A 19,003-nucleotide genomic window follows, 5' to 3' on the forward strand; every position below is an offset into this window, starting at 1 on the left:
GTACAACAAATTTATGGTGGTTCGGTTGTCATGATCTATGTTCACTCCCGATTTCTCCTCCGTGAGGCCATCGGCATTTAGTAACAGTCTTTCTTCAATGGGCGAAGACCAACTACTCTCTTACAACTCTTTTCTCCTTTTGATAGGTTCATGAGAACCTTTACACCCTCTTTTTATAAAGTTTTCCTCACACTCTCCCTATTTTTATAAAGTTTTCCTCACACTCTCCCTTAGAATAGTCTCTAAACTTTAGAAGGAGGGACTCTACACTTTACAAGGGTTTACAACTTTAAAATCACAGAGTTTTTCTTGCTACGCCTAAGCAAAAATTTATGGGGTATTTATAGGCCCTAAATGACTTCAAAAATTAGAGCTAAAATTTAATCCTTGATATTTTGGGATAATGGTGGTACCACCGCCTATGTTGGGCAATACCACTGCTTATAGTACTGACTTTAGGTAGTACAACTATCTGACATAGTCTCGAAGACTGTGTCTTGGAGATCGAGCCTCTAGTGGTTCCACCACTTGGATCGACGGTGCCATCGCCTAACTCAACTTTTGGGTCACTGAATGAGCCTCCTAATGAGCTCATATTAGTCTTAATTTATGCCCAATTGGCCTCTAATTGAGTTGACCTAATTATATTAAAACTAACTCAATTACAACCTAAATTATTTCAATCTAGATAAATTATTATAAAACATGAATCACATGTTTGTCTAGCATATCATTGGTTCATCTGGCCCTTCGTCCAACCCTTTGGCTCATCGTCCTCTCTTTCGGCATATTGCCCAATCAGCATATTGAGCTTCCGCAACATATGATATTCTTAGTACAATATCTGATCCTTCTGGCCCGATACTTGAACTCTTGGCATGTAGCCTTCTGCTAGCACGTCGACCAATCTTCTGACATTGTCCATTCCGGTTTAACAATTGATTCTTCCTACTTTAATCAATTTGTCTCTCATTAATCAAAACTAGTCCTACGTCACTTAAATGCATATTAGATCATAAACTCATCAATTAATTTTATTATCAAAATTCGATATTCAACAATACATCCTTCTATATACTATAATACAGTTAGCCATTTATAATATAATCTAAAATGATCCTTGTAATTTGTTTTATCAAGATAATCATGTTAGCATATTCAACCATAATATATGCATATATAAATATAAACAAGATAGTATAAATAAATAATTTTAATTACGTAAATAAAAATATCAATTATAATGTCCACTTAAATATGTATCACCTTACTCATAAACCTAATCATAAGAACATATTCTTTCAAACAATATAGGATGTAAGTCCTGAGTGAATAGATCAATAATTAGTATAGTGAAACTCAAATTATTAATTGATATTAATTATTTTTTTAACTTTTTTCTCTAATCATTAAATATTTTATACTATAATACATAGAGCTACAATAGTATTTGATATTCTTAAAGAGGAAAACTACTACGATGTGTCACAATATATCTTCAACGACTTAGCAAATGAGTCTTATCACGCGAAGTCCCGAGATAAAATTTTGTAATCATAAAACTTGACTAATCACCTTAAAACATATCATAAAATCAACTTCTATTATTAATAATATAATAATATATTATTTTATAATTTTCATAAATTACTCCTCCAATTAATATAGACATAAATAATTTCTTATTATCGAAACAATTTATAGATCATTACTGATAAGTCAAATATTATCTATATATTGGATTAATATAATAAACTTACTCGTATTAATCTTTAAATATAAATATTGATCAATAATATTTTTTAAATATAATGGAAGTAATAATATTATATATATATATATATATATATATATATATATATATATATATATATATATATATATATATATATATATATATATATATATATATATATATATATATATATATATATATATATATATATATATATATATCATTGTCTAAAAGCTTGTCTAATGTCATAAATAGATTTCTTAAATTTGTATACCAAATTTTATATTTTTTATTTTCTCTATAAATCATTTAGGTTAACTCATATAAATCTAGATTCTAATTTAGAAAACTTATTTTCACATCCATATGATATAACTCAAAATCATAACGAGTCATTATTATCATGATAATTATTAACGAGATCATTAAAAAAATAAAAAAATATCTTGCTATGATCGATGTATTCTTTATAAGTAAAACTTTTGACCACAAGCATAGTCATTATATCATTTTGATATTGTCCATTGAGTCATATTTATGTAATAGACTCTTTTATAATAATTGAGTAATCCGACGAGTTCTTAGACACCATTCTAGTAATTGATTTCAACTCTTCTTTTATTGCATCATATCACTTTTCAAAATCGTTATTTTACATAACTTATATCAATATTATGATTCCTATATCATAATTTAATTCATGTAGATATATCATATAATTAATAAAAAAATATAAGTTTTCTTTTCCTTTAAAATATTTTTAAAACTACCGATTGTAATTATTCTACAAGTCAATAATAATATCAATATTATGATTTATTATTTTCTAGAAATCCTATATTACTAAATTCAACTATCCTTGTGATTAGAGCAATAAAATCTTTACCTCTTTGAATTTTCTTGGATAATCAATAAAATATCTAGAAATAGTTCTTAAATCTAATTTTTTTTATTTGAAATGAAGACCATTATCTCTATAGAATAATCATAAATATGTAAATATTTCAAGTTGAGTTTCCTACTAGTTCATAACTGAAAAGAATTGATATAATTGATTTACTATGAACCATATTTAAAATATACATAATCGTCTTTAGAACTTCTCTTCATATTGATTCTAGTATAGAAGAATAACTCATCATGATCCTAACTATATCTATAGTAATATGATTTCACCTTTCAATAATCTTATTCTATTGTAGTATATCTGATAAATTATACTTAACACAAATATTTTATTTTTCTAGAAATCTAACAAAACAATAAGAATTATGATTAGGTTTATCATAACTATCATAAAATTTATCACCCTTATTAGATTTTTTATTTTTTTTATTTTTTATATCTAATTATCTCTTGACTTAATTTATGTACAAGTAAATGTATCAATAGCTTAAAACCTTATATGAATTAGATATATATGATCAAATCTCAACAGATTATCTATAAAGGTGATAAATTATCTCTCTTCACTAAAACATTAAATATGGAGTAACCTATAAATGTATGCTTATATAATCTCAAAGAGTCCATGAAATTATATTTCATTCTAATATATTATTATAGGATTATTGTAAACTCAAGATGCACATTAATTCTATATAATGTATATACATTATTTAAAAATTAATTTTTATTGAACCATAAATATAATAAGTTTACAAGCATCAATAGGAAAATAATATTTTGACAATTCCAAATGATGAACCCAAACTTTTAGAATTGTAGGGAGATAACATACATCCTCAAGGTTTATAAGGATTTATCAACTGAATATGGGCGATAAGTACTAACTACTATCTCTTTCACATTATGATGATTCCTTGTAATGATGAATATTTTATTCTCTTTTGGTTTTTATGATAAATTGAATCTGTATTATTTGTAATATATATTAAAATATCATAATCAATCCATCAAGTATTAGAAAATGATTTCTATAAGGTTTGATTCGAAATATACAAAGTTAGAGTTATATCTTTTCCTTTCAAACCAAACATTATAGTTCTTTACCTTTTATGTCATAATAGCACTCTATTGTAAAGATTTTTTTATAAATTTATATAGTATTTATAAACTAAGGTGATTTGTGCTTCATCTTTCTTTTATTATTATCTACTTCTTAAATAGTACTCAAAATATTATAAATCTTTCATACTTTAATAGTAATTTCTTTCCAAACACATATACTAGTCAACTTATTTAAGTTTTATTTATCCTCAATTTTATTATAATAAATTTTAAATGAGTCAAACTAAGAAAAGATAAAATTAAAAATAAATTATACGAGAAATGACTCAACTACATTCATACTCAATATTGTTAAGCTTACAGCTTTGTCAACTATATTAAAGATATAATCTTAAATTCCTCAAATATTACCATACTAAATTTCAATCAGTTCTTTCATTAATATATCAGTCAATGACTTATTAGTAAATTTAAATTGATCTTTAATAAAGTCTAAATATTATTAATAATTATCATTAAACCTAGTCTTTTAAATCTTTCTCAATTATTTATCTTAATTATTTGTTCCATAAAATTTTTAGTAGTTAAGTTTATGATCTTTTCGACTAATCTGATCAATATCAAAGATACATATTGTAAATTACATGTGCTCAAGTATTTATAATAATTTAATACAAAAAATATAGGAATATTTCTCAAAATATTTGTTCCATAATATTAATATTTTGAGTTTTTCAATAAATGTTAAACTATCGATATTATCTTTATTTCACCTTCAAGGGAAATATTGATATATCTAATATTTACACAAAAATATTTATGCATGATTGATACCATCATCGCGGAATAGTATTGTTACTGTATCATTCTATTCTATCACATAATTATTCGAAGTAGATCTCTATTGGGATTATCTAAATTTTATACTTATGTATATAATCATGAATATTATATTTATTAATGTTATTTAGGATTAATTCCTAATTTAATCTTATAAGTTATTATTGATCTAGATCACTTCGGAGGCTATAGAGCTAATACAATAATTTAAAATAATTTAAAATATCTTTAAAATAAAAAAATATTTAATTCATATTTTATAAGTTTATCATCCCAAACTACTTTGGTAGCTACCAATCAGATAAAACTTTGGGATATAAGCTACAAATAATATTCATCAAATTCTTCAATCTAATTTATACCAAAATAGTTTAATAATAATTATTATTATTATTGAATATTAATAAGCATAAATAAAAACTCATATGATACATATAATTATGATGAAACATAAATCATGTATATATGTAAAAAATAAGTTTTTTTTAATTTTAAATATGTACATATGAATAACTAAATAAATATCAAAGAACAATAATTAGATTTTTATTTAGCACATGTGAAATTTTATCAATATGTTAATGAGAAAACGATCAAAAAAGTTATAATTTATATATTTTTTATAATTCTACATAGAACCCTTAGACTTATCAACCCTATTTAATTGAGAAGAGTTAGAATTAGGAGATCCCAATTGAGTTCATACATTTAGACTTACCATTCAGCTAATTAGGCTTGTCAAAATTAAAATTGATCAAAATTTGACTTGATTGAATCTAAATCTAATTAAACAGTTAAAATAAAATCATGATTAAGCATGATTAAAAATATTTGATGAAAATAAACTAAAATAATTAATTTTATAATTAAGGATATAATTTAGAAAATTTTAATTTTTGAAAGGTAAAACTAAAATTTTTACTTAGGATATGTAATAGAATTTAAGAGCATAATTGGAAAGTAAACTTAGGGACATAGATTAAAATTATTTGATTTATAAGGGGTAAAATTATCCTTTTATTAAAAACTCAAATTGTCACTCCCTTTCAATGGTCGTTGCATGAGGCGTGATTGTCGCTATGTGCAGCCATCGCCAACATAAGGCGTTATAGCCGTCGTCTGCGATCGTTGCATAAGGTGCGACCATTGCCACTATGAGAAGCCGTCGCCTACGTGCGACCTCCCAGCCCATGCCCAATTGTGCATGTGCATCGTCTGACAAGCCCATGCCCACGGTCGTTGTAGTATGACTATGCACATGCATGCCTCCCAACAACCTCGTTGGCCTTTGGCATCCAATGATGCTAGCCTTGGCCAACAAATTCCACTATAGCGACATTTCAACTGATGCAACCATTGCAAGTGCCAATGATATTACTACAGTCATCGTAGGGTTGTCGCACCCCACATTACTTACATTGGGTATGTAGTCATAGCTCGCGATTTGACTGATAACCACCAAAGGCTATTGCCCTTAATAATAATGTTGCCAATAGAAACCTATCGATGGTAGTCCATCGATCAAGCATGCTTAACCTCATCTCGCTCGTAAGCAAGTGATATGACGACTATGTAGAAATCAGATCAGCAAAACAAACGAATCGTTCACGCATGTAAAATAAAAATTGAGTAACACATTTTCACAAGTGAAAAGTACTAATAAATAAATCTAAAATATTTGCTTTCATAAACATGACTCTGATATCATTTGTGAGGATAAAAAATTATCCTTATGTTTTTGTTAAGTGAAAAACTTTAATGCTAAAATCTAAAATCAAATTATAATAGATTTAGATTTATGATGAATACCTTTCGATGTCATTTAAAAGACTTTTATCTAATTATCAGGTGCACCATCATCGAATCCGAAAGATATAGCAATGTCGATCTACAAGAAGAACTAGACTCAACCTTCTTCTCTCTTCTTATCACTCACACAACCACTATGAGCGATAGATTAGAGACAAAGGGGAGATGAAAGATGATCTATAATCTCTCAATAATATCTCATATCCTCATCTCCTCTTATATGTGCATCCATATATTTGTATATCTACACATTAGATATATATATAGTCCTTAGGATGTTTTATTTGTTTATAGGTGAGAGTAAGTGATTTAAGACAGTAATTATGATAGTTTTTTCCATCAAGATTATCTCCTAAAAAAATTTATCATAATTAATTTTTTTTATTGATCGATCTGTAATTATAATTAAAATTTAATTATATATATAATATATCTTATCTAACTAAATAGAATCACATAATCTATCGCTTTAAATTTAGGCCCGCTATTTCTGGTTGTCTAACTAAGAATCCGACCATTTCTGGTTGTCTATAACTAAGAATCCGGTCAATGACCTCTCCACATACCATGCGCATGCAAGCACGTAGACCTTCCCTCATTCCTAAAAATATGCACCTTAAGAAAACATTCCGACCACCAAAGCATCCCATAAAACCCCCTCCATCCCCTCCCTTTCCTCCTCGGACCTCCATCACACGTTCTCTCTCTCTCTCGCTTCCGTAGCTCAGGAGGTCTCAGGTCGAGTTCTCTCGCGGCCCGCCGTCAGCAATGGAAATGAGAAAGATTGCCTGTGCTGTCCTCGTGGCCGCCGCCTCGGCCACCTCCGCACTGGCAGCTGAGGCCCCTGCGCCCGGCCCTGCCAGTGCCTCCTTCACCATCAACCCCGTTGTTGGGTCCGTGATCGGGGCCTCCGTCCTCTCCTTCTTTGCCTTGTACTTGCAGTAGGCGCCTCACGAGGAGTAGGAAAGAAAGACAGAAGCGGCAGACTCGTGTCGTTGACATCTCTCTTATCATTATTCTTTCCTTATTTCCTCTTTCCATGTTCTTCTCCTACTTCGGGTTCCGTCGTTAAATGTTAATTAAGAGGATGGAAACGGTGGCGTTTGTGTGAATCTGATTGGTGAATGAATTCCTTCAAACAAAGACCATAATGGTTCATTGACTTGTGTGGTGGGGGTTTGTGTCGATGGATTAACTAATACAATTAAGAGTCTGTGCTCATCTATAATTCGATTTCTTATGGTGCGCGTCTGTGACTCGCCGATCGAGAGACATACGACACTCACTGCGAAGGTAGAAGAACTAAATTGTTTTATAGTTTGAATCCTTTTATTAATAGGTCAGACTTATAATTCCAGTTAACATCACACAGATTCAAAAAATCATTACATGGAACGTGGAAAGTAAATAAAAAGAATCTTATTGATTCCTCCGAAAAAGCTCAGCAGCTGGGCGATCATCCAAGCATAAGCAGTGGCGCTAATGGATTCTGGGATCCGATCCAAGTTTGGGCACCGACATGAGGCTCTTGGTCAACCAGATTGCTGTCTCTCTGGATGACACTGCTTCTTCCCCAAACGGTCTGAGCACACCAGCCAGCTCCTCTAGCCTCTCCTGTTGTAGCAGCTGCGCACATAGCTCAAGCAGAGACTCCAGAGCATTAGCTCTCTGCTGAATTGTATTCAAGCTCTCCCACTCCGCCTGTGCGTTATCCGCATGAGGCAGCGTGATGGTGCTGGCCGATGAGGTTTCTTCGGCAACGCCGACCACGTCATCGGCATCGGTTTTGGCTCTTTGAGAGAGAGGAATGCTGACAGCTCTCTTTGGCCCCTCTTCCTTGTTGCTGCTGCTCGCTGATGGTTCGCGGTGTACGGACTCAGTATTAGACTTCATCGCTTTTGATCCCACGAATGGCTCAGCGGCCTCCATTTCTAACTCGGGTTCTTCGTTCTTTATAAGCGTATCAGCCGCGGCAGCCATCTTAACGAGGTTTTGTTCGCTTAGCTTCTCTCGCTCATCTGCGACGTGGACTGCGGCAATGCGGCTGAGTGAAATCTTCGAGCTACCAGGATCGATTCTCTTGATCTCGTCATGACTAAGGTCCAAGGCCAGGATATCGTTTGATGGGCCCGCATTGATCTGTCTTACCAATTGTTCCGTCGGTGCAACTTCTCCTGCCTCAGTGCACCCATGGTCGACTTTTCCACCATGCAACTCCCTGTAGCTTCGCCTTCTTCCCTGTTTCTCTTGTGCACCGTTGTTGTTTGACTTTATGGGAAGGTACAGAGGAGAAGGATTCCACGATGCAGCAAGATACTGCTGCAAATGGGGGTCTCTCAGCAATTCTGCAGCCTAACCAAAGGGAAGCGAATGTGTCAGCCCGCGTGCTATCAAATCAAGTGCTCACGTAAACGAAGTTGGATGCCGTAATGTACCGTAGGTCTATGTTCCGGATTCTTTCTGAGCATGCATTTGATCAACCTCTTCCTGTCATTCACTGAAACAATTAGGAACATACACCATTGCGAGCATTAACACCAGCGTCGTTCAGAAATCATAACACCACATCTAGAAACTTGGAAGCAGAACTTACAGTGAAGAAGAGTATATGGCAGGCATCGGGGCGATGGATGACCTATTGATTTTATTAATCAATCCTTGCATATCCTGTTCGAGGAACTTCATGATGATTGATCAAAGCAGAAAAGTGTCTTTGGAATAGAACAATCAATGATTAGATGGATTCTGAGCACACAACCGTAGAACCGAAGCATAGGGACGAGGTACTCACGGGAGCTCTGAAGGCCGGACGATGTGCTGCTATCTCAAACATGCAACAACCTGGAAAGGAGTATTAGATTATACTGTTGATTTCGATAAGGAAATTGACACCAAAATCTGGAAATTCTAATGCAAAGTCTCACCGAGTGACCAAATATCCGATTTGTATCCGTAGGGTATGTCAGCTAGTATCTCAGGGCACATATAGTTCGGAGTGCCCACAACCTATAGATAGATATGTACAGACGATTCGAGCAAGAGAAATAATTAACAGAAGCGCATAAATTGTTATAGCAGTATGCAAGTTTCGATCGCAAACTCTTCTAATTGGCTCTCTCCTCCAATTGAATTTTGGGGAACATTCAATCTTTTTACCAGCACCGTTGTCTATCTCTATGTACTACTTATCGAACCTTATAGGAGGGAAACGAAGAGCCATACCGAAGAAGCAAGATCTTGTGCATTAAGCAATTTTGCGAGTCCAAAGTCACCTGCAGTCATGAAAACAAGATCACAAGTACGTCCAGGAATAATAAATACTTTATATGTGCTGGTCAACATGTATAATAAATAATATACTGGTGAAATGTGAGATGAAAACCACACAAAAGGCTTTATAAACTATTAAAACAGTTAATTTCTTTTGTACTGTAATATATTCTGATTAGGAGCTTTACGCTTGATATTGATAGGATGCTTCAAAGTAAGTTGAGCGTACATAAAGTGGAACAGACTCTATATATGGTTGTCAGAACTTCCATTTCTTGCAATAATACAATAGCGAGCGTCTTACCAAGTCGAACGTCGTCGTCCCTTGTGAGAAACACGTTAGAGCACTGAAACCAAAGGTAAATGATAAGATGATCCATCCATGATACAGTAACCTCGGTTCGAGGTGGAATTCCCAGTCGTACCTTGAGATCACGATGGAGCACACGGTTGGAATGGAGGTAATCGACAGCCAAAAGCAACTGCGTCAGCCATTTGCTAACCCTCTGCATATCAAATTGTTCAAGAGATAACCAGGTGGAGAATGTATGAACTTTCTTTAGATGGTTCAGACTCACTTCTTCGGAGAATAAGATTCCTCTGGCTTTCTTTATTCTGTCAGCCCTGTTTTAACGGAGATCAGAATAGGGAAGAACAAAGGATATACTACTTGAGATGAGCCACGTACATGTCTCCTCCTTCGCAGTAACCGGTCACAATGCATACGGAGCTTCCCTGCAAAGAGAAACCAAAGTCATAGGTGAGTGATTGCGATCAGAGTGGTGGTGATACAATTGGCGGAAGATAAAGCTACTTTTACAGAGGAGGTAAAGCAAGAAGCAAGGTAACGAAGAAGCCTTCAATACTTTCACTAGCATTCCTAAGATTTCAATTCAGAACCTTCAACCTAGTTATCCTGCAACTGTTCTCGTATCTCATTTGACCGGTGGAATCGTAGAACGATTATTCGGCAAGGGTAAGAGGACACCAACAGGTTATCCACCTACTCCGGTGAAATATTAAGCCCCCTGAACTCACTGCAATGATATTACTATAGCAGAGATTTATCGAACAAAAAGATTCTCATTATTTTTCTTCTTTTCTTTGAGGTTCCTAAGCGGAAAAAAGAAATAAGAAAATATATTACAAGCATACCTTCTCCACCCACCCATCTCTGTACTCTACGATGTAAGGATTGCTCAAACTCGCGATCAGAGCCATCTGTATCAATCGGTGCAAATGTCAACGACCACCGGAACACGAATCTCGACATAACCTGAACCAATTACCTCCTGGTAAGCGGTGCGCTGAAACTTCTCCGTCTGCTTCGCCAATCGGATCCTCTTCATCACGTACCTGCAGCCACCAACGACAATATCAACCGCCGATCCGACGCCTACAGGAAGCCACAACAGAGGGCGGCGGGACGGCTCAACCTCTTTCGCTCGGTCTTGTGGACCACGAGGAAGGCGGAGCCGAAAGCCCCTCTCCCGATTTGCTCCACCACCTCGTACGACTCTTCCCCGCCTGCTTCCATCTCCTCCTCCGCGGTCGATCCGATGCCTTTCGGAACCATTTTAAAGCAGGGTGACAGAGAAGGCTACAACACAAGACACACTTAAAGGAGATCACGGCGCCATCAGAGCGGTCGGATCCGGATCACGCGTTGGCCGTGAGCCGATGGGCGATAATTACGCCTCCTCCCTCAGCCTTGGCGGACAAGTGAGTGAGCTCTTTCGGTTCGGAGTATTTAAAACGAAAAGGAGGGAGGAGGAAAAAGAACAGAACAATATATCTGTATTTGACCCGTTCGCGTACCGTCCTTGTGACTGGAGACAGGTACAGGGCCCTTTGGACCCCTCATGCCTTCCTTCGCCAGTGCCAAAACTTGCAAGTGACCGGGTGACGAGAAGACGTACGGAAAACATTTTGGGAGTAAAAGAGAAGAGGAGGGAGCTTTGCGTGCGATGTGAGCGTGGGCGAGGGAATGATGGTGGGGACAGAGCAGCGGTTGTTGTCCGTAGGATCAAAGAATTCACGAGGGAGATCTGTGTTGGTCGGGAGTGGCCCGCTGAAAGGTGGACGGTTCATGTTGGCTGTCATGCGATGGGTGCTCGGCGATGCGCTGAAGGAGAGGGAGACGCTCCATCCTTGGCGTTTGACCGCAAACCTGCTGTGTCAACATCGACCATCTGCGGCTAATATGTTCACTAGGCTTGGGATTAGTGGAACCGAACGAAGCAAAAGGAATGGTTGGCTTTTCTTGGGCTGCATGAGGGCACGCGCTTGGAATGTAAACTCTCCCATTCACTCACTTGCACAAAAAGGAAAAAAACATTTCAATTTCTCGCATCTGCATGCTGAAACATTTACAAGACGAGTTACATCTGATGGTCTCAGAGTTGGTGGCATCAGAGTCTATCGTCGCAAACTATCTCAGTCCACACCAACTCGAGAAAGAACTCGAACCTGACACTTTTACTTCCGAGCGAAATGAATAAAGCTCAGATCGGGGCAGAGAGTGCTGCAGAAGGTATTTTCCAGTAAGCAACACATAAGACAACAACTTCTCTCCAAATACGACCTGAAAAAAACTACATTTAAAGGACAGTTATGGAGCTATAATTAGTACAGAATTGACTCGTAGCCTTCTCTGTTATGTAAGAGTTACTTATCCCGACACTGTGCCCTCACTGAAATATTTGATCCTTCTGTTCTATCTCTCATCTTCTTCTCCAATCTGACGACCATTTCTTAAGCAAGACATGGAGACCGGTTGATGATCATGATGGCTGGCTCTGGGGCCAAAAGAAAAAGATTGTGACAGGAACAAGGATGCCACAGCTGTGCTTCCATTTGCATGACGTACAATTGTTTATGGCTTTAGTGATGCAAATTTACATACCATGGAAGAAGTTAGGAAGCATACAAGGGAATGGAACTCCAACCTTTCTAGCTGACCGTCGAAAGTATCTCCGTATGTAGCACTGACATGAGTACAGAAGCAGCAGCACATGCATTAACATCATGGCCGTAGCTTCGATTGCAATGCCACTGCCGGCCGTGACACTAAAAGCTTTGAGCAGCTTGGTCCACAAAAGGAATCAGCCATGGCATGCTCCCTCCAGGCAATTCCATCACTCATAATTACTTCACCTTGTAATTCTGAGAGTCCCAACAACTCAACAATCTCTTGGTGAATTCTCTTGATATTTTGAAGACCAAGGATTTCAGCTAACCTTATGGTGGCAATGACCGATCAGTTCGAGTACATGTTGAGGTTTGAGGCCACATCAGGTGTCTGTCTTGAATGAGAGTTTTGCTATTGAAGATTGACTGCTACTTGCCACTGAAACGTCTCGTCAGCTTGCGAATCCCCCTTGTGCTGCTAATGATTTAATTAATTTGGGGCTCTTTAGACAATAATTTATTGGTCTATGCTGTCTAATTTAGATAAATCCTAATATATTAAAACACTATGTTTATAGACTATAAAAAATAATGGCGACAAGACTCGACTCGAGCCGACGTCAGCTGCCTCAGATGACGCCTCACGCCTCCATCGACCCGACAACACCCGGTCAAATGGACCAGAACGTCGGCCGAGGCGCATTAACGCCCTGCTTAGACCCAATCCTTCACGCCACGCCAACACCAGTGGCAGACGCTACCAGGAGTATGAGCCTGCCCTCTGCAAGCGGGCACAGTAAACTTTCCTATAAATACCATCGCATTCTGAATGGGAAGGGGAGAAAAAAAAAAAGGAGGAAACACACACAAAAAAAGACATCTTCACTTCATCTGACTGGATCATCGGAGAGGCCGGGCCGAGCTTTGACTCAACCTGTGTGCAGGTACGAAGACGGAGCTACTTCCCCATCAATGTCGAGGAAAGAGACCCTTCCATACGAGACGTCCTGACGAGCCTCGACGTGATCTGATCCGCACAGTCGCCCACATCAGCAACCCCGAGAGACCTTGAGCAAGATCCCCGCTATTCGGACCCGAAACAAGCCGTGTCGGCCCCGAGGCCACGGCATAAAATTGTTTACACAAACAGATCTTATTTTTTAAACTCTAAGATTTAGATAGATCCTAATATATTCAAACTCTTCGTCTATGAGAACACTAAGTCACATCCAATGAGCAGAAATAGAGGGGTTGCATAACGTAGGTAGAGGGATTGTAATTAGGTTTCTTTAAAGAAGTATTTTATGTTTTAAATTATTTTGATTTTTTTTTATTGGTGTTTTGTTTTTATCTCATTCTCAACAAAGTGATATCTAAGTCTTTTTTTTTTTTTGGCAAGAAGTAATACACAGACCCAATTTTGAAAGAAGATAATTATTTGACAATGATAAGATTTATGAGAGATCGTTGAAAAATGTTATGATATAGCTAGAACTACCGAAGAAAATCAAAGAAAAGATCTATGTCTACTATTCCCTTCAACATGTAGTTGATGAGATTATATTTCTCTGAATCTTTTATTATAATAAATTCTAACGAGACTTGAGAGATCTTGGAGTAAGAGTACCACGACATCATTAAGATATTAATCGTTAAATTTCAAACTCCTCGAAGAAATTTTAAAAATTTATTTACGAATGAAAGTGAAATAATGAAAACTTATTTTTTTCAAGAGTTACGGAAATAATTAATCAGACGAGATGATATGACAAATTAACATGGAGAGTTGCAATCATCTACAAAATCTAAAATAGGTGTAAATATAAATGATTTGCATCCAAAAGTTTAACATGGAGAGTTGCAATCATCTACAAAATCTAAAATAGGTGTAGATATGAATGAACGATAGTGAAGCAAAGGTTGATGGCAATCTCTACAGAAGTTTAATGGAAAATTTACTTTATATTGAACACACGCCATCAGATATACTATATATGCTACATCTATGTAAAGTCTATGCAAAATGCATTGGGTGCAACAAAAAATATTTTATGATGTTCAAAGCGAACCATCAACCATGGGTTATGGTATCCTACTAGTGAATTTTTATCTTTTGATAGGTAGGTTTTGTTGAAGATCGAAAAAGCAAAACAGGATAATAATTTAAGGTTCTCAACACTCCCTCCAATGTAGGTAGGTACTTCAACGTTATTGGTACTTGGAAAACATATACATATAAGAAACAGTAACACATTCTATAAACTACAAGATTAATGAGCCAGTGCTCGTCGCAATTGCTGTGACATGAATCTATGACAACAATTAGCCGTTAAAGAATGTATCTATGGATTAGAAAAGAAGGTACTAAGCTAATCTTAAATAACAAAACAAATAAGAACAGTACGATTCATGGAGAAGCATGTTACCACATCAGGTGGGACGATGGGAAACAATGGAAATCTGGCATCGAATTACATGGTGCTGCTGCCGCGGGTTTGCAAGAACATCCCCCTGCCCAAGGGAACTTAAAGAGAGAAGACAACAAATTGTGGATGAGTTGGCATGTGAAGGAAGCACCATCGATACAAGGACAAATCTTATCGCTTACCTTTCGAAAGTTCATGCACCAGCACGGACCCTGCGAGCAGGAGATATATACAAATGATCCATCAACTGTTGCCGGCAGGTTCACGAAGATTTATGTCCCTGATCGCTTGCAGATTCATGAACGAACAATACAAAATGGAAGTTTCGCTGAGGGCGCAACATGTTTCCCTCATGTTAAATATCTCCAACACTGGTGGCAAATGGGTTTATCTGGAACCCAAGTTTGACGTGCTTAGCCGATCGATTGGTCGGTCAAACGGGAGTGAACGGTGCGAGTGACGCCAGCTGGGTTGACGCGCCGCCTCGAGAGGGGGCACGTTGATGGCTGATCCGCTCGCGGCGGCTGCGTCCGACGGCGACGCGTTCCAAAGTCCAGCCCGGAGCGACGCAGATGGCGAACCAAACTCGGAAGTCGATGGGTGAGTTGTCGATACATGGAATCCCACGTGGAGGTCAGATTGGGCGGCTGGGCGCGTTGATCCCAAAGGCCGACCCGTCCACGTTACCCAAAACACCCCCCCTTCTCCGCTCTTATTATTCTGAAACCTATGTGGACGTCGACACCGATTCCATCCGAACAGCATTTTTCGGATTTTTATTTGAGTCGGCAAAATGAGGGGTCAGTTTCGGTACAACGAGTCCTTTCGAGAACACGATCTCGACGCGTTCCCACGCCACTCCACCCATTTCCCTCCCTCTCTTGCGTCACTGCCGACCCTTCTCCCTCTTCATAAACCCCCAGCGATCTCAAACGCTCAGAGTTGTAATTGTTCACGCCCTCACGATTCACAGATCCGGATACCAAATCTTAGAACGAGAAGGTGAAAAGGGTAGGAATCGATGGCTCAGCGTGAGAAGGAGGAGGCGAAGCTCCACGCCCCCGAGACCCTCACCCTCTGCGTCAACAACTGTGGCTTCCCCGGCAACCCCGCCACCAACAACATGTGCCAGTCCTGCTTCCAAGCTTCCACCATCGCTGCCTCCCCCGCTCCCCACTCCTGCTCTCCAAGATCCGCTCTCCCGATCCGATCGCCGGAACGCGCGGCAGAGGAGCGGGACGCGAGGACCTCCGAGGCCCCCGCGGCGGCTGTGTCTGCCCCGGCGCCGGCGCGACAGGTGAGCCGGTGCTTCTCCTGCCGGAAGCGTGTGGGGCTCACGGGGTTCCGGTGCCGCTGCGGCGATCTGTTCTGCGGCGAGCACCGCTACTCCGATCGCCACGACTGCAGCTACGACTACAAGGCCGCCGCCCGGGCCGCCATCGCTCGCGCGAATCCCGTCGTCCGAGCGGCCAAGATCGTCAGGGTGTGAAGCGAAGAACCGGGGAGACGCGTGTGTGTCTTGCTTTCCGATCTCGGAACATCAAGTTCTAAAACGGCGGAAGGGAAAGCAGCAAACTGAGTCATGCTTTCTGCTGTGTGTCATCAAGAATCTGGAAATATCCCCTTCCTCTCTTCCATGTGATTCGGTTGTGATTTGTTTTTCTTTCCCAGCTTTGTTTCTTCAATCATGTAAAAAAGTAAAAGAAAAAATGGCCGATACACAGGCCAATTTAAGGGTTCATATTTCGGTATGGCGTAACCGATACGAGGAGAAAAATAAGACGGTCCTGCGATGTGAGGTAAAGCCATCTTCCACCAACGGCGGTCCCCGGTTTCACAAGGAGAGCGAAGCAAATCCCAAACCCATTGCCTGGTTTGCGTCGGTGCACGTGCCGAATGCCTTCCCCGGTCGTTCAAAGGGACTCGACTGCCTCCGGGCTTCGTCTTCGTGTTGACCGGCGAATGATTGACCCGATCACGGTGAACGCTCGTGACAATTTGTACTTTCATGTGAATTAATAGATAATAAGAACGAGACCAAAAAATGGGAACCATCTCGCTGCTGGTGGACCAATCTCACTCCTTGTGGTCCCGGCATTCAGCCAATAGCAAGCCGGGCAAACCTGTGCGTGCGTCTTCTATAATTCCAAAAACCAAAAACGTAGCCCGCCCATTATATAATTCCAGCCGGTATCTAGCGTCCTGGTCTCAGTCCTTATGGTCCCGCATGTGGCTCCCAGAGGTTTCGTCATTCTGATCAATAGCAAGCCAGGTGAATCGGTGTGTACATCTCTAAAGACAAACCTAATTAGGGTCGTCGAGTCCTGAATGAACCAAAGACATCACGAGTCTGTCACGTGAGGCCTTCCCAAGGCGGTGGCGTTCCGGTGATGATACCTATATATGAGACTCCAATCTGTTCCTTCTTTCATTCTTTAACGGACGCAGATGGTCTCGGTAAAGATGGTGGGCAACGCAAGCGAAGGAGCAGGTGGTGAAAGCTCCACGAGAGGCTTCGCTGGTATGAGTCTGTTCGTTTCCTTGTTTTTCGAGTTTTATTTTATCGTCATAACATTTCTTTTTCCCGGAAACACCATCGAACTGCGGAAGATTATTAGTCTGTCCATTTTCCCCGTTTTCTTGAAATCTCTCGCCATACGATTTCTTTTTTCCTGCTATGAGCAACGAATCCGTGAAGGGTTGGTTCAGTTCTTGATCTCGATCCACTTCTTGCTTGATTTTTCCTTTCCCTTTTTTTAAAGTTCTTTGATATAGGGATTCGCGTCTTCTTAGGGGCTATGATCCGAAGTGGTGTCATTCATATTACCGAATCGTTTTGGTTTCTGCTAATTTTGATTCCAGTAAGGCAGGAAGATGCATTTCGACTTACCATCATCGCATTGTCCTCTTCTTCTTACAACATGAACACGGTTTTCTTGGATCCTTTTATTTTAGATTAGAGAGAGTGCTGTCGTTTTCTTAAACTTTCCTGTTAACAGTAATAGCATGATAAGTGTTACGGTAAGTAACTTTTTTAGCCGTGACCTAGGGTGCATATCTCATACGGCTGGATCAGGGGTCCGAACCACTGGGATCAGGGGCAGTTAGTGTATCATCTCATACGGTGAGCGAGGGTGCACATTACGTTGGTGTCAATGCTCGCCCTCAGGGGCAGTGTGCCGTCCAGGTGTGCCCAACGTCGGGGTGTATTACGTCAAATCTGGTGTGTTACGTCAAATCCGTTTTTTACCCCTATCATATTCCCCCCCCCCCGAAAGGAGTTATGCGTCGGCTCTTGCATGCAGGGGGTCCGATGCATGACTTCTTACTTCCGGTGGGTTGGTCACGTGGATCGAGGCATACGACACAGGCGGGATAGCCGTGCGGATGCGTCTCGTGCTGCATGGGGCTGAGGTGCGCGACTCAATCAGGAAACCGAGCAGAGATCGGGATCTCGGGTACCGTGCGACTGAGGAGCACGGCGCGGGCGGGCAGGACGCGCAGATGTGGTCTCGGGCACTGCGTAACTGAGGAGTCGAGGGGCACGACACAGGCGGGTTGTCCGCGCAGGCGTGTCCTGGGTGGCGTAAAGCCGAAGAGCCGAGGAGCACGATGCAGGCGGACTGGCCGCGCAAGCGTGTCCTGGGTGGCGTAAAGCCGAAGAGCCGAGGAGCACGACGCAGGAGGATTGGCCACGCAGGCGTGTCCTAGGTGGCGTAAAGCCGAAGAGCCGAGGAGCACGACGCAGGTGGACTGGCCGCGTAGGCGTGTCCTGGGTGGCGTCGTAAAGCCGAAGAGCCGAGGAGCACAACGCAGGCGGACTGGCCGCGCAGGCGTGTCTTGGGTGGCGTAAAGCCGAAGAGCCGAGGAGCACGACGCAGGCGGACTGGCCGCGCAGGCGTGTCCTGGGTGGCGTAAAGCCGAAGAGCCGAGGAGCATGACGCAGGCGGACTGGCCGCGCAGGCGTGTCCTGGGTGGCGTAAAGTCAAAGAGCCGAAGCATGACGCAGGCGGACTGGCCACGCAGGCGCACCAGATTTGAC

General features: G+C 39.7%; 3 protein-coding genes across 7 annotated transcripts; 2 read left to right on the forward strand and 1 right to left on the reverse strand.

Moving 5' to 3' along the window:
* Nucleotides 1–7,018: 7,018 nt before the first annotated feature.
* Nucleotides 7,019–7,517, forward strand: LOC135607230 (arabinogalactan protein 23-like). The gene has a single exon (XM_065098888.1). It carries the CDS (start codon nucleotides 7,124–7,126, stop codon nucleotides 7,298–7,300), a length of 177 nt encoding a protein of 58 aa, XP_064954960.1. The 5' UTR covers nucleotides 7,019–7,123; the 3' UTR covers nucleotides 7,301–7,517.
* A 132-nt stretch (nucleotides 7,518–7,649) lies between these two features.
* Nucleotides 7,650–15,303, reverse strand: LOC103977889 (serine/threonine-protein kinase Nek6). Of its 5 annotated transcripts, none has more exons than XM_065098886.1 (15): nucleotides 15,144–15,303; nucleotides 14,962–15,059; nucleotides 11,062–13,010; nucleotides 10,915–10,981; nucleotides 10,781–10,846; nucleotides 10,314–10,360; nucleotides 10,204–10,249; nucleotides 10,051–10,131; nucleotides 9,930–9,972; nucleotides 9,578–9,627; nucleotides 9,280–9,361; nucleotides 9,147–9,196; nucleotides 8,949–9,022; nucleotides 8,791–8,842; nucleotides 7,650–8,707 (listed from the first exon to the last, which is right to left on the reverse strand). In XM_065098886.1, the coding sequence occupies exons 3-15, from the start codon at nucleotides 11,199–11,201 to the stop codon at nucleotides 7,835–7,837; spliced, it is 1,671 nt and encodes a 556-aa protein (XP_064954958.1). In that variant the 5' UTR covers nucleotides 11,202–13,010; nucleotides 14,962–15,059; nucleotides 15,144–15,303; the 3' UTR covers nucleotides 7,650–7,834. The 5 variants fall into 5 exon arrangements, with proteins under 5 accessions (XP_064954958.1, XP_064954955.1, XP_064954957.1 ...); XM_065098883.1 differs by having other exon boundaries at nucleotides 11,062–13,013; XM_065098885.1 differs by lacking the exon at nucleotides 15,144–15,303 and having other exon boundaries at nucleotides 14,962–15,137.
* A 441-nt stretch (nucleotides 15,304–15,744) lies between these two features.
* Nucleotides 15,745–16,702, forward strand: LOC103977890 (zinc finger A20 and AN1 domain-containing stress-associated protein 11). The gene has a single exon (XM_009393542.3). The coding sequence runs from the start codon at nucleotides 15,983–15,985 to the stop codon at nucleotides 16,448–16,450; it is 468 nt and encodes a 155-aa protein (XP_009391817.1). The 5' UTR covers nucleotides 15,745–15,982; the 3' UTR covers nucleotides 16,451–16,702.
* Nucleotides 16,703–19,003: the final 2,301 nt, after the last annotated feature.

This window comes from Musa acuminata, chromosome BXJ2-3 (assembly GCF_036884655.1).
Source record: "Musa acuminata AAA Group cultivar baxijiao chromosome BXJ2-3, Cavendish_Baxijiao_AAA, whole genome shotgun sequence".
Lineage (NCBI taxonomy): Eukaryota > Viridiplantae > Streptophyta > Magnoliopsida > Zingiberales > Musaceae > Musa > Musa acuminata.

Bases quoted from the DNA above. Each gene is read 5' to 3' on its own strand.
- LOC135607230 (XM_065098888.1), top strand. From the start codon at position 7,124: ATGGAAATGAGAAAGATTGCCTGTGCTGTCCTCGTGGCCGCCGCCTCG.
- LOC103977889 (XM_065098886.1), bottom strand. From the start codon at position 11,201: ATGGTTCCGAAAGGCATCGGATCGACCGCGGAGGAGGAGATGGAAGCA. The intron at 10,982-11,061 runs GTTGAGCCGTCC...TGGTGGCTGCAG, and splicing joins CACAAGACCGAGCGAAAGAG to GTACGTGATGAAGAGGATCC. The intron at 9,197-9,279 runs GTGAGACTTTGC...ACTCCTTTCCAG, and splicing joins ATCGGATATTTGGTCACTCG to GTTGTTGCATGTTTGAGATA.
- LOC103977890 (XM_009393542.3), top strand. From the start codon at position 15,983: ATGGCTCAGCGTGAGAAGGAGGAGGCGAAGCTCCACGCCCCCGAGACC.